The sequence below is a fragment of the Ceratotherium simum genome, chromosome 34 (genome assembly GCF_057802395.1).
Source record: "Ceratotherium simum simum isolate JZ-2026a chromosome 34, ASM5780239v1, whole genome shotgun sequence".
NCBI lineage: Eukaryota > Metazoa > Chordata > Mammalia > Perissodactyla > Rhinocerotidae > Ceratotherium > Ceratotherium simum.
The window spans coordinates 18,526,135-18,550,958 of record NC_141933.1 but is presented as its reverse complement, the minus strand read 5'-3'; the positions used below and the strand labels follow the sequence as shown (position 1 = coordinate 18,550,958).

The 24,824-nt window shown below is 33.8% G+C and overlaps 1 protein-coding gene and 2 pseudogenes across 1 annotated transcript; all 3 read right to left on the bottom strand.

Moving 5' to 3' along the window:
• Window positions 1–9,215: 9,215 nt before the first annotated feature.
• On the bottom strand, window positions 9,216–10,143 carry LOC101401815 (olfactory receptor 4A47-like; annotated as a pseudogene).
• A 5,470-nt stretch (window positions 10,144–15,613) lies between these two features.
• LOC147912617 (olfactory receptor 4C12-like) lies at window positions 15,614–17,653 on the bottom strand (annotated as a pseudogene).
• A 1,205-nt stretch (window positions 17,654–18,858) lies between these two features.
• LOC101395303 (olfactory receptor 4A47-like) lies at window positions 18,859–19,785 on the bottom strand. The gene has a single exon (XM_004443466.1). It carries the CDS (start codon window positions 19,783–19,785, stop codon window positions 18,859–18,861), a length of 927 nt encoding a protein of 308 aa, XP_004443523.1.
• Between the last annotated feature and the right edge of the window lie 5,039 nt (window positions 19,786–24,824).

The window sequence follows — 24,824 nt, the reverse complement described above, 5'->3', positions numbered from 1 at the left end:
ACCTCCACAAGAGAAATAAATGCAAGAATTAGAATTTGGAAAGGAAGAAAGGCAGAAGATATTGCAGATGATATAATTACGTACCTGGAAAAACAGAAAGAGAAAAAGAAGCAATTCCTAAAAAACAACAACTACCAAAAGAGTATAACTTACATAAGCTGGTGGCATAACAACAGAGAACAATGGATATCTTAAGTGTACTTTAAACACAATATTCTAATTGTAAATACCTGCTGGAATATATTCTACAGGCACAAAGAACTGTAAAGAAATCTTAAACTGCATTAGTAGTAGTCATATTTTAGTAGAAGTAGTAGTATTGTTACTTTACAATTATGTAGATATACTGTAAGATAAAATAAATAGGTAAAATTGAAATAGATTAATGAACTAAGGTTTGTCATATTGGAAATCAAATAAGTTAATAAAAACAATTAATTAAAATATCATTGTGAAAAGTCACATTTTATGTTCTCTTTAATAATACATATTTCTAGCCCTACTCACTGAAAATGCCTAGAACTAATAAAATCTACTAGCAATAGGAAAACTGATACTAAGGTTATAATCTCTAAAAACAATTCATCACTATAAGGAATAAGGGATCTTTAGAAAAATGGTTAATTCCAGGCACAGTGCAGAAAATGAAAAAGATGAGGCTTGGATATCTTTTTTTTTTTTTTTTTTTTTTTTTTTTGTGAGGAGATCAGCCCTGTGCTAACATCCGCCAATCCTCCTCTTTTTTTTTGCTGAGGAAGACGGCCCTGGGCTAACATCTGTGCCCATCTTCCTCCACTTTATATGGGACGCCGCCACAGCATGGCTTGCCAAGCAGTGCGTCGGTGCGCGCCCGGGATCCGAACCAGCGAACCCCAGGCCGCTGCAGCGGAGCGCGCGCACTTAACCGCTTGCGCCACCAGGCCGGCCCCGAGGCTTGGATATCTTGTACTGTGAGAAAACAAGGAAGCTCTCAAACACTACCCATGTCAAAAAGACAGAGGACACATTTGAAAGGGTTCTCACTAGGCTAAGTTGAATCAACTGTGCAGTAAAAGGAATAATGAGTACAATGAATTAAAATTTACCCAATACATGAGCTATTAAAACCTTTGGTCAACACTAGAAGCTACTAGGACACCAAATCGTTACTCTGAAATTTGTTAAATAAAGTGAATAATTAAGAATGCATCTTGTCATTCCTGTATGAACTTTCTTTCAGGGAATGAGTAAAATATGAGGGAAACGTTTTTTAAATAAGAAATCCAGTTAATAAAAGAAGAAATAGTAGAATTACAACAGCACCATTTTAAAACTCCTAATGACATAATAGATGTAGGCAATATAACCAGTGGATACTGAAACTATGGGGTTAAGGTGAATGGAGAACTTTATAATGGAGAAACAAGACTGACACAATCTGAACCTACAGTTCAAACTTACCATCAACGCGAACCTTCTGCTATGATGTAACAGGAAATACTCACACCACCTCTGAAGGATTCTTGCTAAAAAAAATTGAACTTGAATTCATTCAAGGCTTTAGTTCTAGCTACTTCTAGCTCATAGGAGTTACCAAAAAGTAAGGAACGACTTAAACAATACTAGAATTTGAACTCAAACAATTTTAAACTTTTGAATATTCTACAAGACAAGTGACCTGATATCCCTAACAAATCAATAGCTTTAAAATGGCCATAAAATGGATCTCTTTGTGGATTAAAAAATAGATTGGTTAAATCACTAAAATAGACTAAAATGAGAGAGATGAATATTACAAAATAAAAGTGACCTGAGAGAACACCAAACAAATACAATGGCTGTATCTTGTTTACATGGTGTTAAAAACAAACATGAGTAAAGAGACCACTTTGAGAAAATGAAATCAATAATTTTATTAAATAAAAATTGTCTAAACACAATAAGCAAAAGACAAAGATTTTCAGATTAGATAGAAAGCATGACCCAATATGCTTGCTGTCTACAAAAAATCAATTGAAATATAAAGACATAGATATGCCATTGTGAAGGAATGGAGAACAATATACCACACAAACCCTGATCAAAAGTGAGCTGGAGTAAATATATTGATAAAGGAGACTTCAGAAAAATAAATATTACCAGGAATAAAGAAGGCTGTAACATAAGGAAAAGGAGACAATTCACTAAGAACACATAACAACCTTAAATGTGTATGCCCCTAACAACAGGAATTCAAAATTCATACAGCAGAAAATAACAGAAATAAAAGCAAAATAAACAAATCCACAATTTTAATTAATGAATTCAACTCATTTTTCCTATTAATCAATATCACTGTAGACAGATAATCCATAAGGAGATGAATGGCACTGAATAGCACGATTAACGGGCTTGATCTTAATGACAAAAACAAAAGAATACACATTTTTTCCAAGTGCATATGTAATATTCACCATTCACCAAGATAAACCATATTGGGACTAAAAATGAGGAATTCATAAGAATTTTGATCACACATACATATTGTATTCCTTAGCAAATAAAGAAATTAAATTCAAAATCAATAATGAAAAAAATTCTATAAACTCTCCCAAATATTTGGAAATTAAATGACAGGCAGAATATACATTCTTGTCCAGTGAACATGGAACATTCTTCAAGATAAATTACTTTCTGGGCCATAAAAAATATATTAACAAATGCAAAAGGATTCAAATCATACAGAGTATATTATTCGATATTAATCAAATTGAACTAGAAATCAATAACAGAAAATATAGGGACAAATAATAAAATATTTGGAAATTAAACACAAACATTATATAAATAACCTAAGGCCAAAGAGGAAACTAAAAGTGAAATTGAAAAATATTTTAAATTAATTAAACATTAAAACAACAGCATTTCAAAAGTTGTGGGTTGCAGCTAAAACAGTCTTTAGACATAAATTACCATTACTCAGTCCTTAGGTGTAAATTAGCATTAAATGAATACATCAGAAAAGAAGGAACCTCTCATATCAATTATCAAAGTACTTACCTAAAAACCAAAGAAAAAAGAACAAATTAAATCCAAGCAAGGGAAAAGAAAGAAATAACGAAGAGCAGAAATCAATGAAATTGAAGACAGAAAAAGGATAGAGAAAAATAAAAGACATGAAGAGCTAATTCTTTTTTAAAAAAATCAATAAAATTGATAAAATTCTAGCCAGACTGATTTAGAAAGAAAAAAACACACACATTAGAAATATCAGAATGAAAAATAGCACATAATAGAAACTTACAGATGTTACAAGGATGGTAAAGCAATACGATAGACATTTCTATGCTGATAAATGTGACAAATTATGGGGAAAATTCTTTGCAGCACACAAGCTGCCAAAGCTCACTCAAAAAGAAATAGACAACATGAATATCCCTTTTGCTATGAAATAACTTGAATTTATAGTAAAAATCCTTTCAACACAGTAAAATCTAGCAGTAGATCACTTCATTCATAAATTCTACTAAACACTTAAGCAAGAAATAATATCAATTCTATAGAAATTCTTCCAAAATATAGAAAAGCATGAAACACATCTCAAATTAGTTTATGAGGCCAGAGTTACCTTGATAACAAAAGTAGACAAAGAGCTTAAAAGAAAAGTGCAGATTCTTACATGAACATAGGTGCAAAAGTACTCAACAAAATTCCAGCAAATCAAAACCATATGTCATGACCAAGCGGCATTTATCCTGGGAATGGCAGGCTGATTCAATATTTGAAAATCAATGTATGTAATTCACCGTATCAAAAGACTAAAAAAGTAAAATCATATGACCATCTCAATAGATGCAAAAAAGGCTGAGACAAAATTCTACTTCTAGTTGTGATAAACACCCTTGGCAGATTAAGAATAGAAGAAAACTCCCCCAATACGATACATCTCAAAACATCTCCAAAACCCTATAGCTAACATTGTACTTAATCACAAAAATCCAAATGCTTTCTTCCTAAGATCATGAATAAAGAAAAGATGGCCTCTCTCACCACTCATGTTCAACACCAGATGTGGTACTAACTTAAGCAATAAGGCAAGAAAAATAAATAAAATGTATCATATTGGAAAGCATGGAATCCAAATGTCCCTATTTGGAAAAAAAAATAGATATATACATATAAAATCTCAAAGAACCTACAAAAACAGTTATTAGAACTAGTAAGTGAATTTAGTAACATCACAGAATACATGGTCAAAAATTAATCAAATATCTATACACTAACATGGAACAACTTGAAATTGAAATCTTTAAACGTATCATTTAAACTCACAACAAAAATCATGAATCTTTAAGCATAAAACTTATAAATATGTGCTATAGTGTATTGAAACCACAAAATACTGATAAAAAAATCAAAGGAAAATGAAATATGTGGAGAGAAATACCATAGTCAAGAATTGGAAGACTCATTATGGTTAAAAATTCAAATCTCATCAAATTGATCTATAGATTCGGTGCAATTCTCATCAAAATCCCAGTACCAATTTTTTTTTTTGTAGAAATTGCCAAGCTGATTCAAAAATTTGTGTGGAAAAGCAAAATAACTAGAATAGCCAAAATAATTTTGAAAAGAACAAAGTAGAAGGGCTCACATTACCTGCTTTCTAGACTTAAAGTGTAGTATTGGAGAAAGGCTACATGTGCAGATCAATGAAGTAGAATAGGTAGTCTAGAAATACACCCACACATTTAATGATTCATGACAAGTGCTAGAGGTAGTTCATTGTAGAAATGATAGTCTTTTCAATAAATGGTACTGTGATAACTGATTATCTATTTGAAAAAGTGAACTTTGATCAGGAGCTGAAGCCATAAAAAAAAAAGTTAACCCAAAATGGCTCATGTTAAACCTAAAGATATAAAACTTCTAAAAGAGAATATCAGAGAAAATCTTCATGACTTTGAGTTAGGCAAAAATTTCCTAGATATGACAATAGAAGTATGATCAATAAAATTAAAAAATGATAAATTGGACTCCATTAAAATTGAGCATTTCTGCTCCTTAGAGGATATTTTAAAGAAAATGAAAAGATAAGCCACACACTGGGAGAAAATATTTGCAATTCACAATCTGATAAAGGACTTGTTTTCAAAATATATAAAGTCCTCTCAACTTTCAATAATAATTAGCAACTCAGCACAAAACAGTCAAAAGAATTGAACGGAAATTTCACCAATGAAGATATATAAATGACAAAAAAGCTCATGAAAAATTCTCAACATCATTAGTCATTCAGGAAATGCAAATTAAAATCACATCAAGATATCACTACTGACCTATTAGAATGGCTAAAATAAAAAACTTGACAACACCAAGTTCTGACAAAGGTAGATAAAAACTAAAAATATCATTTGTTGCTAGTAGGAAAACAATATGCTCTACTTTGGAAAATAATTTGAAAGTGTTTTATGAAATAAAACAGACAATTACAATAAAAGCCAGCTCTTCCACTCCTAGGTGTTTATCCAAGTGTAGTGAGAAACATGTTCACACAAATATCTATACATGATTATTTATTGTAGTTTTATTTATAAATTCAAATGTCTGGAAAAAATCAAAATACGTCTTAACTGAGAAAGGGATAAGCAAACAGTGATACATCTATAAAAGGGAATACTAGTCAGCAATAAAAATGAATAAACTATTGACGAACACAATAATATGCATAAATCTCAAATGCATTTACTAAGAGAAAGAAGCCAGATTTAAATGACTACGTACTGGACGTGATCTTATAGATAGAAAACCCTAAAGACTCCATCAAAATTTTTTGGAAGCAATAAACAAACTCAATGAATTTAACAAATAAATGAATTAGTATATTATACATACAAATTGCGAATTATAAAAAAATGAACAAAATAATCTCATTTACAATAACATCAAAAAAATAAAATCTTTAGGAATAAATTTAGCCAAGGAGGTGAAAGATTTGTACACTGATAACATTGATGAAAGAAACTGAAGACATAAATAAACGAAAGATACTCTGTGTTCATGGATTGAAAGAAGAAAAATTGTTAAAATGTCCATAATATCCAAAGCAATCTACACATGCAATACAATCCCTTTTCAAAATTCCGACGACATTTTTCACAGAAATAGAAAAAAAATCACAAAATCCTTAGAACCACAAAAGACCCCAAACAGTCAAAGTAATCTTGAGAAAGAAAACAAAGCTGGAGACATCACACTTTCTGATTTAAAAATATATCGCAAAACTATAGTAATCAAAACAATATGGTACCTGGCTGGCCCCGTGGCTTAGCGGTTAAGTGCGCATGCTCGGCTACTGGTGGCCCAGGTTCGGATCCCATGTGCGCACCAATGCACCACTTCTTCGGGCATGCTGAGGCTGCGTCCCACATACAGCAACTAGAAAGATGTGCAACTATGACATGCAACTATCTACTGGGGCTTTGGGGGAAAAAAAAAAGGAGGATTGGCAATAGATGTTAGTTCAGAGCCAGTCTTCCTCAGCAAAAAGAGGAGGATTAGCATGATGTTAGGTCAGGGCTGATCTTCCTCACACAAAAAAAAATAAAATAAAAAACTGTAAAAAAAAAGACAACAATATGGTACCGGCATAAAAACAGATACATAGACCAATGGAACACAATAGAAAGCTCAGAAATAAACTCATGAGTATATAGTCAACTGATCTTTGAAAAGGGGGCCAAGGATATGCTATGGGGAAAGGAAAGTCTCCTCACTGTGTTGGGAATACCGGATATCCATAAGCAAAAGAATGAAATCGAACCCTTGCTACGGTTTGAATGTTTGTGTCCTCCAAAATTCGTATATTGAAATTCTGATGTCCAATGATGGTATTAGGAGGTTAAGCCTTTGGGAGGTGATTAGATCATGAGGACTGAGTCTTCATAAATCAAATTAATGCCCTCGTAAAAGAGATACGTTGGCAAGGTTGTAGAAAAGTTGGAACCCATGTACACTATTGGTGGGAATGTAAATTGGTGCAACCGCTATGGAAAATAGTACCTAAAATAATTAAAAAATAGAACTACCCCACGATCCAGCAATCCCACTTCTGGGTATATATCCAAAGCATATGATATCAGTATCTGAAAGAGATATCTGCAGTCCCACGTTCACTGAAACATTCACAATAGCCAAGATATGAAAACAACCTAAGTGTTCATTAAGTTTATACGTGCCCTATTTCTTTCTCCAAGAATGAAATATTATTCAGCCATAAAAATGAAGGAGATTCTGTCTTTTGGGACATGTATGAACCTGGAGGACCTTAAGTGAAATAAGCCAGATACAGAAAGAAAAATACTGTATGATCTCACTTATATGTGGAATCTAAAAAATCAAACTCAGAAACAGAGAATAGAACATTGATTGTTAGGGACTGGGCAATGGGGGAAATGGGAGATATTGTTCAAGGTCTACAAACTTCCACTTATAATATAAATAAGTCCTGGGGCTCTAACATACAGCATGGTGGAGATAGTTAATAATACTGTATTGTATACTTGAAATTTCCTAGGAGAGTAGATTTTAAGTGGTCTTACAAAAAAAATGGTAATAATGGGAGGTGATGAATGTGTTAATTAGCTTGACTGTGGTAATCATTTCACAATATGTGTGTGTATATATATATATAAAATCATCATACTGTACATCTTAAATATATACAATTTAACTTGGCAATGATAGCTCAATAAATCTGGGAGAAAAAAAGACTACATCCTGCATGATTTAATATAGGAATGGATCAGTGTTTTCCAGGATCTGGAGGCAAGGGTACAAGATGACTGCAGAGGTTTATAGGGAAGTATTTTTGGTAATGAAACATGCTATATATTGATTGTGACGGTGGTTACACAAACTGTGTGTATTTGCTAAAACTTGTAGAACTTAGACTAAAAAATGATACATAATGTACTATGAAGATTATATCTTATTGAAAAATTAACAAAAAAAAAACAGATTTCCTACATTGAATTAGCAGACACTCAGAAAATATAATGGAAGATAAGATCCTATTTACAATAGCACCATAAAAAACAAACTCAAAAGGACTAAATTTACAAAGAAACATACTAGATCTATATGAACATAAAAGAGGACTTGCTAAGTGAAAAGACCTACTCAGTTTGTGGATAAGAATTCTCAATTCTCTAAAGATATAAACTCTTTCTAAATCAAATCTTATTGAAAATACTAACTAAATTTAGTTTTTACTAGACTAACTTATTGAAATTTAATTTCAAAACATTAATATGCAAGAATAGACATAGTTCTGATAAGGAATAGTAATGAAGCAGTGCTAAACTTCTCAGATGTCAAAGTGTATTATAAATCGAATGCAATTACATCCTGTATTAAATGGCACAGGATTAAAAAGACCAATGGAAGATAATGGAGCCCTGATTTGGATCAAACATATGTAGTATTTTAAAATACAAAATTGTGATGTCAAAGCGGTGGGGAGAATAATTATGCATCTATAAAAATAGCCATCTATAAAAATAACTAAAATTTAATCTTAATTACTCTTTACGTCAAAATAAACTGTAGATGGATCAAATACTTAAACATAAAGTATAACACCACAAAAAGACTAAAAAAAGTTAAATATTGAAAAAAATGTGGAAAAATATTTTGGTAACACTGAAATAGGGAACGTCTTTCTAAGAGACATAAAGGCCAAAGATCATATTGAGAGATTTGATTATTTAAATATAAAAATATTTCTACATGCTCAAAAATATTCTGCACAGTAGAAAAACATCAAAAACAAATCACAAGCTGATTTGTTTTTATGGCATCATTAATGCCATAATAAGAAGGAAGGTAAAAGACAAGATTCTGACTAAAAATAAAACTAAGAATGAAAAAGAAAATAATAAAAATATATTCAGAAATTAATCAAAATTAGGGTAACTCTATAAAAATTTCATTGACTAATTCATTAGATATTATAAGTTGACTCCCTACTATACATGCATTTCAACTTTCTATATACTAAACAAGACACTGTAGGACTTACATTCTACCAGAGAAATTGTTATTAATAGCACAAAAATATAGTTCATCTTTTAATGATAATTATTGTAAATCCTTTGAAGTAAAAGAAAGTTTGCATCAAATTTAAGAAGACTTTTACACTCAAAGGAGATGATGGCCCTAATGCTAAGATACTTTTTTCATGATGGATGACGCACTTACTTTCTACTTAATATGACTTTTTTTCTGCAGTGCTTCTTCATAGCATTTGTCATCTCTCAATTTCTCAGAGTGTAGATTACTGGTTTCGCAGGAGGGCCATGACTGTGTAAAACACACTCAATGATTTGTCAGTGGGGAAGATCTTAGCAGGTCTCACATACATGAAAATACAGGAAACAAAGAAGAAGACAACCATGGTGACGTGGGAACTACAGGTCTGGAGGGCTTTCCCCCTCCCTTTTTGCCAAAAGGTCTTTAGAGAATGCAAGATGACATTGTAAGAGATGGGTAAGAGCAGAAACACAATAGTGCAGATCAGTCCTCCCACTGGCCACCACTAACATGCCAAAGACATAGGTGTCAGTACAGATGAGTTTCAATAAGGGATACATGTCACACATAAAGTGATCAATGACATTGGACCACAGAACGGAGCCCATAAATAGTGGAAAGTTGAATTACTGAGTGCATGAAACCTCCAATCCAACACACTACTAGCAACACAACACCCACCCATTGCCTCATGATAAACAAATAATGCAAGGGCTTACAGATGGCCACATAGCGGTCATAGGCCATCACCAACAGAAGAAAGACATCTGATCCAGCAGAAAAATGCTCTGTAAAGAGCTGGGTCATACAAGACTGGAAGGATACGGTATATTCCCCAAAGAACAAGTCTGAAATCAATGTAGGAGAAACGGAAGAGGAATACATGACATCCATAAATGATAAGCTATGAAGAAAAAAGTACATGGGGGTGTCCAGGGTCTTACTGAAAGTTACAGTCACGACAATGAGCAGGTTGTTCACCACGGTCAAAATGTAAAAGAGCAAAAACATAACAAAAAGGACTTTCTGCTCCTTTGGATTCTGTGTGAGGCCTAAGAGGACAAAGTCAGTCACATTGTTCTGTGTTTCCATCCAGTCTTTATAGGTGCTGACTTCACATATTAGAAGCACTTTACCTACAAAACAAGGGGGAAAACTTTTAAATGCATTACAAGTTTAATCCTTTATTTATTCATTCAATTAAAAGAACGTGTGCAGAATATCTGTTTGTGTGACACTTTGATTACCAACTTGAATGACGCATCCTTCCCTACCCTCAGTGATGTGATACATAATGAGGGATCAGTGAATTCCAGGACAATATAATTAAGTGCCATCACAAAAAATATTCACACCATGCTAAGGGTTACAGTGTAGGAAGATGTCAATCAAACTGGAATCAGAGAAGGCTTTCCAGAGGAAGCAATGCTTCAGCTGACTTTTAAAGAAAAAGTGAAAGAACAAGAGCAGATGGGAAGGGAATCTATGAAAAGGTGTAGCATTTATAAAGTCACAAAAGTGTAATACTTGAGACACACTGAAGGTAATTTAAATATGCAAAGTGAGTACATCAAATTATTAATGGAAAGTCACTGTCCTGGATTTTCTCAGACCTCATTCAGACCTCTTTTTAGGGAATTTAGAAGGGTGTTCCACTTTTCTGTGAACAAATGCTGAAGTAATTCAATTTTGTGTCTCCAGGCCCTGTCTTTCCCCTAATCTTTAAACATGTCTATGAAAGATATCCAATTTTGGACATTGTCATTTGGATATCAATTTAGTATTTATAAAACTAAATTTTTAATTTTCCACAATAAACATAGGTGTTCCTCATCTCATTAAATGGTCACCTTTCATCAATTGTTCAAACAATAAATCTCACAGTGTCTGTCACTCCTTTATTGCTCTCAGATTTCTTATTGATACATTTAACTAGTCCTGTCTACTCTACTTTCTAATATATCACAAATTTGACTATTTCCCAATCCCCATTTCCTTCCTGGCCCACTACAATAGCCTTCTACCAAGTTTCTTCAATTTCATTCTGGCCTCCAACAATTTCTTCCCTTGAAGGAGCCCAAATGGTCCTTTTTAAATCTTGTTATGATTATATCATCCACTGCTCAAAAGTCCTACAATGGATTCCAATCATAATTGAATCCATCTCATTTAATATTTACAGTAACAGGAATCCTCATTTCATAGTTGAAGAAACAGAAGATCAGAAAATATAATTAATTTCCCCAAGGTCATACATTTTTTAAGGGGTAAAACTAGACTTGCAACCTAAGTTTGATTTATTTCAAACTGATTTAATTTCTTAAAGAATGTAGACATTCACACAGTTGTGGAGGCCGGTTCCCACTATTTACAGTTAGTCTCACCTTGTGGAGGCTTATTCACAATCTGAAGACTCACTCAAAGGGACCTGGAATTCTTCTTTAATCCAGTATGAAAACAGAGGACAAAAAGCTTCATTATTCCTTGAGGATATATTTTCTTTCATTCAGCTGTCTGTCCATTTTCTATGTGAAGTCTTCTGATTATTCCCAAGATCATTTTTATTTGCACTGTAGATTATTTAATAGGAATTCCATGGTACACACAGAAAAACAAAATTTTATCATATTAGGATAATTTATCAAAAAGGCAAGCAAGTATTTTGTTTACACGAGAAGATAGCAACCAGCCATTTACCAGGGAAATTTTTATGGAGTAACTGCTTTCCTACTAACTTCCAAATAGAAAAATACCGTTCAGTAACTTATGCATTTTGATTCTATCGTGTTGTGATGGACAGACTATTTGACTTGAGATTTTGAGAGACATTCTTGTGATTTTTTTCACGTCATGCTTTAAACCTAACAAAGGACCTCCTGAAAATTTATATCATTTCTTAAGAGGATAACATCTTCCCAACAGGGGCAAATATGACTGAACATTTTATCACTTCTAAGCACTTTTATCATTGAGTCTTGGAATTGAAATACATTCAAGAATATATCTAGCTTAATTAAATTCACTAGGATTTGCCACAAAATTTAAAAGAACACCTATATGGAAAGATACTATTAGGCCAAATCACAGAATTAGGATCATAAAAATGTAACATGGAGAAAAAAACAGCTTTAGAACAGTTATGAAACTGTTGCCAGAGAAGAATAAAATAGCAGCTCAGTCATTTTGCTCCAATGAAGATTAATTTATCAAATAGGTCCTCACTTTCCATAACAAGTGTTTCTTTCCTTTTATTTAATACTCAATTTATTTTGTCTTGAAGATATGTTAAACATTTTATCAAAAATAAATGAAATAACTAATTATGTGCCTGTCAATTTTTTTGTTATTTTTTTAAAAATCAAGAGCACCTATTTTGTGCCAGGAACTGTACTATGAGTGAGGATACAGCAATTAATAAAATGGGAAAAAAATCAGGTAAAAGATCCTTCCTGCAATGATATATTCTTAGAATAGATTCAAATGGTAAATAAGGGAACATATTAATAAAGTAATTATTGTCTTATTCAGTGCTTATAAGAGAGTAGACATGGTACGTGACAGAAAATGAGAAGAAGAATTCTACTACAGATAAGTTTATCAGAGAAGGACTTTCTTAAAAGGTGATATTGAAGCTGAGATCCAAAGGATAGGAAGTTGCTACCATTGGAAGCACTGTTGCATGTAGTAACGTTAAGTAAAAATTAAGTAAAATTATTTCACCTCAGAGATGACATGATCTATATGTAGAAAACTGAAAGTTGCACAGGAATGTTTCTTGCAGCCCCATGTTGAAAAGGAGTGGTGCAAGTGGGCACGCTTGTCTTGTTCCTGATTTCAGTGGGAAAGCTCTCAGCCTTCCACTGTTGACTATGGTGTTAGCTGAGGCTGTGTCCTATGTGGCCTTTAGTCACGTTGAGGTACGTTCCTTCTATACCCAATTTCTCGAGAGCTTTTTATCATGAAATTATGTTGAATTCCTATAGTATCTTGAGTAACCCAAAGAGGAAATTAAGAAAACAATTTCATTTACAATAGCATCAAAAGGAATAAAATGCTTAAGAATAAATTTAACCAAGGAGGCAAAAGGCTTGTTCATTGAAAACTCTAAGATGTTACTGAAAGTAACAAAAATAAGTGGAAAGACACTCCTGGACTAAAAGATTTAATGTCATTAAGATGTCAATACTACCTAAAGTGATCTACAGATTCAATGCAATCCCTGTTAAATCCCAAATGCATTTTTTGTAGAAATAGAAAAATCCCTCCTAAAATTCATAGGTAATCTCAAGGGACACCAAATAGCCAAAAGAATCTTGAAAATGAAGAACAAATTTGTAGGTCTCACACTTCCTGATTCTAAAACTTATTATAAAGCTATGGTAATCAAAACAGTGTGGTGTTGGCATGGAGCCAGACAGATAGACTAATGGAATAGAGAGCCTAGAAATAAACCTTTGCCCATGCTGTCAAATGATTTTTGACAAGAGTGCCAAGAGCATTCAATGAGGAAAGGATAGCCTGTTCAACAAATGGTGTTGTGAAAACTGGATATCCACAATCAAAGGAATGAAATTGAACCATTATCTCATACTGCATACAAAAAATTAACTCAAAATGGATCAAAGAGCTAACATACTAGCTAAAACTACAAAATTCTATAGAAGAATAGCTTAATAACATTCTATTTGGCAATAATTTCTTGAGTATGACACCAAAGAAAGGCAATGAAAGAAAAAAATAGATTAATTTTATTTTATCAAAATTTTGAAATTTTCTTCATCAAATGACTATAATAGAGTGACAGGGACACTCACAGAATGGGAGAAGAGATTCACAGGTGATATATTTGATAAGATATTAATATGCAGAATATATAAAGAACTTCTACATCTCAACCACAAAAAACAAACAACTGATTAAAAATGAGCAGAGAATTTGAGTAGACATTTCTCTATAGAAGGTACGTGAATGGCCAGTAAGGACATGAAAAGATACTCAATATCCCTAATCATTAGGGAAATGCAATTCAAAACCATAGTTATATACCACTTCACACCCATTAGGATAGCAGTTATAAAAAATGAAAAACAAAAACTAACATATAGGAGAGAATATGGAGAAATTGGAACAATTGTGCATTGCTGGTGGGAATGTAAAATGATGTAGCTGTTAGGGAGATGTTATGATTGTTCCTCAAAAAATTAAACAAAGAATTATCACATGATTCAGCAGTTCTACTTTTGGTTATATATCCAAAATAATGGAAAGCAGTAACTCAAACACCCTGCTATTTCTACACCCATTTTCATGACAGTATTCTTCACAATAACCAGAAAGTAGAGGCAAGCCAAGTGTCTACTGACAGAAAAAAGTATAAACAAAATAAGACAAATGCATACACTGGAATAGTATTCAGCCCTGAAAAGGAAGGCAATCCTGACACATGTTAAAACAGTTTAACCTACAATACATCATCCCAAGTGAAGTAAAGCAGTCACAAAAGGACAAAGATTGTGTGATTTCATTCACATGAGGTACTTAAAGTAGTCAAATTCATAGACAGAAAGTAGAATGTGGGTTGCCTGGGGCTCAGAGAGGTGGAGTAGGGAATTGTTTAATGGGTGTGGAGATTCAGTTTGGGAAGAAGAAAAAGTTCTGGAGATGGATGGTGGTGATGTTCGCATAACGGTGTGAATTAACAATGACACTGAACTGAACATTTAAAAATGGTTAAAATTGTAAATTTTGTTATGTATATATATATATTTTGTGTGTGTGTGAGGAAGATCAGCCCTGAGCTAACATCCATGCCAATCCTCCTCTTTTTGCTGAGGAAGACTGGCCCTGGGCTAACATCCATGCCCATCTTCCTCTACTTTATGTGGGATGCTGCCACAACACAGCCTGACAAGTGGTGCATTGGTGCACACCTGGGATCCGAACCAGGGCTGCCAGCGGGGGAGCGCATGCACTTAACCGCTGTGCCATGGGGCCATCCCTTGTTATGTATACTTTAACACAATTAAAAAAAAATTAAAAACCAAGGTGACTTCATTAACAGGCTCATGACGTGAACAAAAAATATAGTACAACAGTTCAAAGTATCATTGGATTCACATACACCTGGGAAATTTGTTTAGAAGGTATATATGTCAATCCATCAACAAAACTACTAAATTAAAATCTTTATTGCTGTGTCCTGAGAATCTGCATTTTACAAGATCCCTAGCTAATTTTGATAGTACATTAAAGTTTGAAAACAAATTGGGCAATACATAAATCTAAATAGGATATTTTTACAAATAATGATAAATAATTTCGTGCCTGGACCTTTCCTCAGAGTGCCTATATTTCAAAATCAACATACTTTTGACAAATAGGGTTGATTTTGTTCCGAACTATAGAAATTATTTTCTTTCCTCTTCTCTATTTGAAGGATGACATTATTTTACATTGTTATGATTATTTTTCAAAGTCACTTTATTACTCTAGAACTTCCTCAAAGCATTTTCACCTGTAAATTTCTGAGTGTGTTTGTTTACGAAGTTTAAATAGGAAGTTATCATGGTATAAACACAGCCATGGCTTTACCAATGGAGAAGGTTGTGATTGGGTGCAAATATACAAACATGCAGGCACAAAGACTAAAATGACCCCAGCGATGTGAGAGACACTGGTGGACAGGGCATTGCAACCCCCTCCAAGCTATAGGCCCTGAGGGAGCACAAGCTGGCCATACAGGAGACCATCAAGAGGAAAACAATTAACAGCAGTTGAACCCACTGTTGGCAGTAACAAGAGACCAAGGTTATGAGTGTCCATGTAGACGAGGTTCATCAAAGGCTTTAAGTCACACATGAATGGTCTACGACATTGGAGCCACAGACAGGCAGCCAGACTGTGAAAAGATCTGAATGGTTGTAAGGAGAAACCCTCTGGAACATGCCACTCAAGAGAGGAAGCCACATTCCTGTCGCTCATGATGATTTCATAGCACAGGGGTTTGCAGATGGCCACATGGTGGTCACCAACAACCACCATGAGCATTATGATCTCAGCAGCACCAAAAGATGCTCAGCAAAGACTTTGATCATGTACTTCTTGGAAAAGGTGTTTTTTCTTACAGCTAAAGTGTCAGCTAGCATGGTAAGGGTCACTGTTGAAGAACGGCAGCTATCTGTAAGGGATAAGTAACACCGGCAGGAAATGGAAGCACTGCCCGAAAGTATAAAAGATGAATTGTTAAATGAAAAGATCTCTTCATGGATAACAATTCTCAATACTCCAAAGATATAACTCTTCCTAAATTAATCTTGTTAAATTGAATCTTATTGAAAATAATAACTGAACTCTGTTTTGTGACTAAACTATTTTAAACTATTTTTAACTTAATTGTAAACTTACTTTAATTTTAAACTTTTATTATTTTCTTGTTTAAATTTAAGTTTATTATTTTATTTTAAAATTAATTTTTAAACATACATATACAAGAGTAGACATAATGCTGAAAAAGAATAGTTATGAAGGACTGGGAGTCCAATCACAAATGAAAATGCGTTATATATCAAAGCAATTATGTAGTGTTTCATGTGGTACATGAATAAAGATCAATGAAATAGAATAGAATCCTGAATTGGATCCAAATAATATGATACCTTAGAGTACAGTAGTCTGAATTTCCAATCAATGGCAAACAGATAATTATACAACTATAAAAAAACAGCTAAGATTTAGAAAAAACAACTAAAATGCAATCCCTATTTAACTCCTATATCAAAATAAATTCCAGATGGATCAAAAGTTTGAAAACAAGATAAAAGCCACAAAATGCTTTATAATTAAATGCTAAATAATACTCTAATATTTTGGTACAAGGGAGGTGGGGAAAGTCTTTTTTTTCTGCTGAGGAACATTTCTCCTGAGCTTACGTCTGCTGCCATTTTTCCTCTTTTTGTATGTGAGCCACCGCCACAGCATGGCCACTGATAGCTGAGCAGTGTAAATTCACGCCTGGGAACCAAACCCACGCCACCGAAGCAGAAGACGCCAAACTTAACCACTAGGCCATTGGTGCTGGCTCAGGAAATTTTTTTTAAGCCTGATACAAAAACCAAAAAAAAAAGTTACATACAAAATGTAAAGAAAAAAATTTTACATGCCAAAGCATTCTACATAATAGAAAAATGTCAAAACAATGCCACAAGCCAGAAAAAATAATTATACACACAATAGAAAAGTAATCATTTTTAGTATTAAATTAACTCATAAAAATCAGTATGCAAATGATCAACAATTGAATAAAATACGTAAAAGATATTAATAGACTGTTCACAGAAAAAGAAATACAATTTATATTAAACGTGAAAAGATACTCAAGCTCAATGATCAAAAAGATATTGATTAAAGTATAAAAAATTAAAATAAAATAACTTTAGTCAGATATAATATGCCATAAATATTTATGAGGTACTAATTGTTGAGAATGTGGACAAAAGTATTCTAGACGGTGGGCAGGAATGCAGCAGTTAGTACAACATCAAGGATGGCAGTATGGCAATTACTACGAATACCAACATTTTATATATATATACTACCTGACCATTAATTCAAATACATGTGTGACAGTTTCACTTCTAGGAACACAAACTTGCACATATTAAAAAACATATAATTATTGCAAAATTATTTGGCATAAAAAAAGATGAGGAGGGGCCGGCACAGTGGTGTAGTGGTTAAATTCGAGCACTCCGCTTCAGCGGCCCAGCGTTCACAGGTTCGGATCCCGGGCGTGGACCTATGCACCACTAATGAAGCCATGCTGTGGCAGGTGTCCCACATATAAAGTGGAGGAAGATGGGCTTGGATATTAGCCCAGGGCCAATCTTCCTCAGCAAAAAGAGGAAGATTGGCAACAGTTGTAAATCAGGGCTAACCTTCCTCACTAAAAAAAAAAGAAAAGATGAGGAATAACATGAAGAGGAATGGATATATTCAGTTTAATATATATCTATAAGGCAGTATTATACAGTATGAGAAAAGCTAAGAGTTAGATCTATACGGAATGGTATGAAAATATCTTCAAGATGCTGCATAGTAAAAGCAACCATTTACAATGACAGAAAAAACACACAAATATATTTAAATATACTTGCATTTGCAAAGATTATTACCTGCTGAATTTTAAGAAACAAATTAAGTGACTGCATCTGTGGAAAAGAACTGGAGACTAAACTGAGAGAGAAATAGGAAATTTATTCTACACATTATCCCATTTTGTATGATTTTTATTTATACTACTTGTTATTAAAGATTACAGTTCAATTTTTCTTTAAGAAAGTAGAAGAATTACACTAAAAATGTAGGATATAAAAGCACTTAAATTTCATAGAGAAGACAATCTATACAGCATTAAATATTTTAACACTATAATAATAATAAACTTAAATGACAAGTATATTAATAAAAATAATATTGTCTCAGAAAAAGGTAAAAAAGGAGAAACACATAAGCTGATTAAAAATTGGTGTAGCTATATAAAAATTTCCTCACTAATTCACTACATATTATTGACTCATTGCTATATAGGCATTACAGCTTTCTAGGTGAAGTGATAAACAAGACATTATAGACCTTATATTCTAGCAAAGAGAGAAACAGAAATTAATGGCACAACCACATAATCCATTCCTAAATTATAACTATCATAAATTATCTGAAGAACAGAAAGCATCAGATTTAAGAAGACTTCTGCATTTCAAGGAAATGGACCCTAATGTCAAATGACTCTCTTCATGGTGGATGATACACTTATTTATTACAAGATATGACATTTCTTCTCCAGAGCTTCTTCATAGCATTTGTCATCTCTGAATTTCTCAGAGTGTAGATTAGTGGGTTCAGCATGGGGGTTACGACTGTATAAAACATGCTCAATGGTTTGTCAATAGGGAAGGTCTTAGCAGGTCTCACATACATGAAAATACAGGGAACAAAGAAGAAGACAACCACAGTGATGTGGGGACCACAGGTCTGGAGGGCTTTCCGCCTCCCTTCCTGACTAAGGTTCTTTAGAGAGTGCAAGATGACACCATAAGAAATGAGTAAGAGCAGAAACTCAGTGCAGATCAGTCCTCCATCGGCAACCACTAAGAGGCCAATGACATAGGTGTCAGTACAGATGAGTTTCAATAAGGGATACATGTTACAGAAAAAATGATCAATGGCATTGGGGCCACAGAACGGGATCCCATAAATAGTGGAAAGTTGAATTATTGAGTGCATGAAACCTTCAATCCAACACACTACTAGCAGCACGATACACACCCGTTGCCTCATGATAACCAAATAATGCAAGGGCTTACAGATGGCCACATAGCGGTCATAGGCCATCACCAACAGAAGAAAGACCTCTGATCCACCAGAAAAGTGCTCTGTAAAGAGCTGAGTCATACAAGACTGGAAGGATATGGTATTTGCCCCAAAGAACAAGTCTGAAATCAATCTGGGTGTAATGGAAGAGGAATAAATGACATCCATAAACGATAGGTTTGAAAGAAAAAAGTACATGGGGGATTTCAGGGTCTTACTGAAAGTTACAGTCACAACAATGAGCATGTTGCCCACAATGGTCAAAACGTAGAACAGCAAGAACCTAAGAAAAAGGGCCTTCTGCTCCTTTGGATTCTGTGTGAGGCCCAAGCGGATAAAGTAAGTCACATTGTTCCTTGGTTCCATCTAACCTTTATAGGTGCTGACTTCAGATATTAGAAGCACTTTACCTACAAAGCAAGGGGGAAAACTTTTAAATGTACTATAAGTTTAATATTTTATTTATTCATTCAATTACTAGAATGTGTACAGAGTATCTGTTTGTGTCAAATGTGTCATACACACTGTGATTACCAAGTTCAATAAGACATAGTTGCCTACCCTCAGTGATTTAATACATGAGGGATCAGTCAATTCTAGGCTAAATAAAATAATAAAATTATAAAAATAGTCACACAATGCTAAGGGTCACAGTGTAGGAATATGCCAATCAAAATGGAATCTGAGAAGGCTTCCCAGAGAAGCAATGTTTTAGCTGAGTTTTAAAGGAAAAGTGAAAGAACCAGAGAAGATGGGAAAATGGGATGGAATTCTATGAAAAGGTGCACCATTCATAAAGTCAGAAAAGTGTAATACTCAAGGTAATTTACATATTCAAAGTGACTAGATCAAATTATGAATGGAAAGTACTCTCCTAGATTGTATCAGATCTCACTGAGACTGCTTTCTTAGGGTCTTTAGGTGGATAATTCACTTTTCTGTGACCAATAAATTCTGAAGCACTTAATTTTGTGTCTCCAGCTACTATCTCTCCCCTAATTCTCAAACGTGTATATGCAACATCTCCAATTTTAGACATCTCTAATTGGACGCCAATTCAGTATTATAAAACTAAGTTTTCAACTTTCCACAATAAGCATAGATGTTCCCCATCTCATTAAATGGTACCACCTTCCATGTAATTGGTCAGACAACAAATGTCAGTGTCCATCACTCCTTTCTTGCTCTCATATTACTTACTGATACCTTTAACAATTCTTACTGACTCTACTTTCCAATATGTCACAAATTTGATCATTTCCAAACTCTGGTTTTCTTCCATGGCCTACTGCCATGGTTCTCCATATTCATTCCTCCCTCCAACAATTTCTTCCCCTGAAGCATCACAGATGGTCCTTTACAAATCTTATTGTGATTATACCACTCCACTCCTCAATACTCCTACAGTGGATCCCAATCACACACTCACAATTCAATGTATCATGTTTGACATTTACAGAAACAAGAACTGTAATCTCCTTTTCATAGTTGAAGAAACTGATGCTCAGAACCTCTAACTAATTTTCCCAAGGTCACACATTTTTGAGTGATAAAACTAGAATTGGACTCTAAGTTTGATTTATTTCAAAGCAATTTAATTTCTTACATATCAAAGAAATTCACACAATTGGGAAGCCTGGTTGACACTGTTTACTGTTACTCTTACCTTGTGGAGACTTGTTCACAATCTGAAGAAAGACTTTTTAACTCACACACAGGGACCTGGAATTCTTCTTCCATCCAGTGTGACAGCAGAGGACACAAAGCTGCATTATGACTGGAGGATATATATTTTTTTCACTTGGCTCTCTGTCCATTATCTCCAAGTAGGTTTCTGATTATTTAGAAGATTGTTTTTATTTGCATAGTAGATTATTTACTAGGATCTCCATGGTGCATGCAGAAGAACACAAATTTCTCATTTTAGGATAATTTATCAAAAAGGCAAGCAAATCCTAATTTTACACAAAAATAGCTACTAGCCATTTCCCAGGGAAATTTTTCTGGAGTAACTTCTTTCCTACTAACTTTAAAAAAGAAAAATACCACTCAGTTGTTTAGTCCTTCACATTCTCTCCTGTCGCCAGTCTACTCGACGTGAGATTTTGAGAGCCTTCTTGTGCTTTTTTTGTGTCATTCTTTAAGCCTAACAAGGGACCTCTTGAAAACTTTGTGTCAATTTTTAAGATGATGGCCTCATCTTCCCAAAAGGAGCAAAAATCATTAGACATTTTATCCCTTTCAACCACAGTTATCAGTCAATCCTGGATTTGGCGTATGTCCAAAACTAATTTTTTTCTTAATTAAATTCCCTGGGATTTGCCATAAAATTTAAAAGAACATTTATATGTAAAGATACTACTAGTCCAAATCACATAATTAGGGTCAGAAAGTAGTAACACGGAGAAAAAAAAAAACCTTTAGAACCCTTGTAAGACTATTGACAGTCAAGAATAAAATATCAGCCAAGTCATTTTGTTCCAGTGAAGATTAATTTATCTAGTACTTCCTCACTTGTCATAGCAAGTTTTTCTCTTTTTATTTAATACTCAATTTATTCTGCCTTAAAGTGTGGTAACATATGTTAAAAATTTTTGTCATGAATTTAGATGTAATAACTGATTATTTGTCCAATTATTCATTATTTTTTAAAAAATTAAGAGCACCTATTTTATGTCACTGTCAACTTAAAAAGGAAATTCTCCTGTTATTTCACCCTCAAGATGAGTTTATTTGGGATTAGCCAAAAGACTTGCAGTTTGGGATGTGCATGCTATGGTAAAACATAGGCAAATCCAGAAAACAAAGGAGGGGAGCTTGCTTTTATAAAGGAAAAGGCGGAGTAAGGAAGCGGCTGTTCTACTAGAATGTCCCTGGGAGAAAGGAACAGTTCAGGGAGGCAATGGCATCTCATTGGCTGAGCTGTTGCCACATGGGGAGAGAAAACTTCCTTGAGTACTAAAGTAGTTTTACTTCCTGTTGCAGCTGCAAGCACAGGTCTCTTGCTACTGGGTGTAATTGAGAGCGGATGATAGGGCAAGAGAGCTCCCCCTACAGGTTTCTGGACTCAAATTTAGTTGAGGTTTCTTTTATTAATTTCTACACAACGAACTGTACTATGTGAGGGCACAGCAATTAATAAACCAGAAAAGAAATCATGTGAAAGTCCTTCCTGCACGGGACTTATATTCTTATAAGAGAGTCAGACAATAAATAAGGAGACAGATTAATAAAGTAATTTATGTCTCATACAGTGCTTCTAAGACAGCAAACAGGGTACTGTGACAGAAAATGAGAGGGAGAATTCTACTATAGATAAGGTTGTCAGAAAAGGCCTTTCTTAAGTGGTGATGGTTAAGCTGAGATCCAAAGGATAGGAAGTCAACCAAGGAGGCAAAAGTCTTGAGCAATGAAAACTTCAAAATGTTGCTGAAATATTATAGAAGACACAAATAAATGGAATGAAATTCATGGACTGGGAGATTTAATATTATTAACATGTCAAATTGCCTTAAATGACCTAAGGATTTAATGCAATCTCAATTAAATCTCCAAATTTTTTTTAGACAAAAATTTTTTTTTGAAAACTCCATCCTAAAATTCACGTGGAATCTCAAGGGACTCCAAATAACCAAAAAAATCTTGAAAAAGAAGAAAAATTTGGAGATCTCACACTTCCTGATTCTAAAACTTACTACAAATCTATGGTAATCAAAACAGTGTGGTATTGGCATAAAGACAGACATATAAACTAATGGAATAAAATAGAGAACCTAGAAAGAAACCTTTGCATATGTTTTCATATGATTTTTGACAACGGTGTCAAGAGCATTCAATGGTGAAAGGACAATCTGTTAAACAAATGGTGTTGTGAAAACTGGATATCCACGAGCAAAGGAATGAAATTGAACCCTGATCTTATACCTTATACAAAAATTAAGTCAAAATGGATCCGAAACATAAAATACTAGTTAAAGCTATGAAACTCTTAGAAGAAAACATAGAAGAAAAGTTGGATTTGACAATGATTTCTTGGATATAACATCAAAAACACAGTAGAAAAGAAAAAATAGACAAATTGTACTTTATCAAAATTAAGAACTTTTGTGCATCAAATGACTGTATAACAGAGTGAAAAGGCAATGCATGGAATGGGAGAAATGATTTGCAGACAATATATATGATAAGGTATTAATATGAATACATAAAGAACTTCTGCATATCAACAACAACGAAAAACAAATAACTGATTAAAAATTAGCAAAGGATTTGAATAGACATTTCTCCAAAGATAATATGTAAATGGACAGTAAGCACATGAAAAGATGCTCAATATCACTAATCACTAGAGAAATGCAATTCAAAACCATAATAAAACACAGCTGCACACTCATTAGGATAGCTATTGTAAAAACAAAACAAAACAAAAGAAACAAACAAATCCAGAAAATAACACACATAGGAGAGAATGTGGAGACGTTGGAAGAATTATGCATCGCTGGTGAGAATGTAAAATGATGTAGCTGCTAGGGAAATTTTATGGTTGTTCCTCAAAAAATTAAACAAAGAATTATCATATGATTCAGCAGTTCTACTTTTGAGTATACATCCAAAATAAGGAAAGCAGAGACTCAAATACCCTGCTATTTCTATACCCATTTCCGTGGCAGCGTTCTTCACAATAGCCAGACAGTAGAAGTAACCGAAGTGTCTCCTGTCACAGAAATGAATATAGAACATGAGGTGTATGTATACAATGGAATAGTTTCAGCCTTGAAAAGGAAGGCAATCCTGACACATGCTAAAACATAGATTACCTACAATACATTATCCTAAGTGAAATAAGGCAGTCACAAAAGGACAAAGATTGTATGATTTCCCCTACATGAGGCACTTAGAGTAATCAAATTCATAGACAGAAAGTAGAATGTTAGTTGCCTGGGGCTCATAGAGGGGGAATGGGGAATTATTGTTTAATGGGTGTGGAGATTCAGTTTGGGAAGAAGAAAAAGTTCTGGAGATGGATGGTGGTGATCTTTGCAAAACAATGTGAATTAACTTACTGCCACTGAACTGGACACTTGAATGATTAAAATTGTAAGTTTTGTTATGTGTATTTTACCACAATTTTAAAAATAAATTTATGGGTCGGCCCCGTGGCTTAGCGGTTAAGTGCACGCGCTCCGCTACTGGTGGCCTGGGTTCGATTCCGGGCGCACACCGACGCACGGCTTCTCCCGTCATGCTGAGGCCACGTCCCACATACAGCAAATAGAAGGCTGTGCAACTATGACATACTACTATCTACTGGGGCTTTTGGGGAAATAAATAAATAAAAATAAATAAATAAATAAATAAATAAATGGATACTATATATAAAAATTATTTAAAAAATAAATAAATAA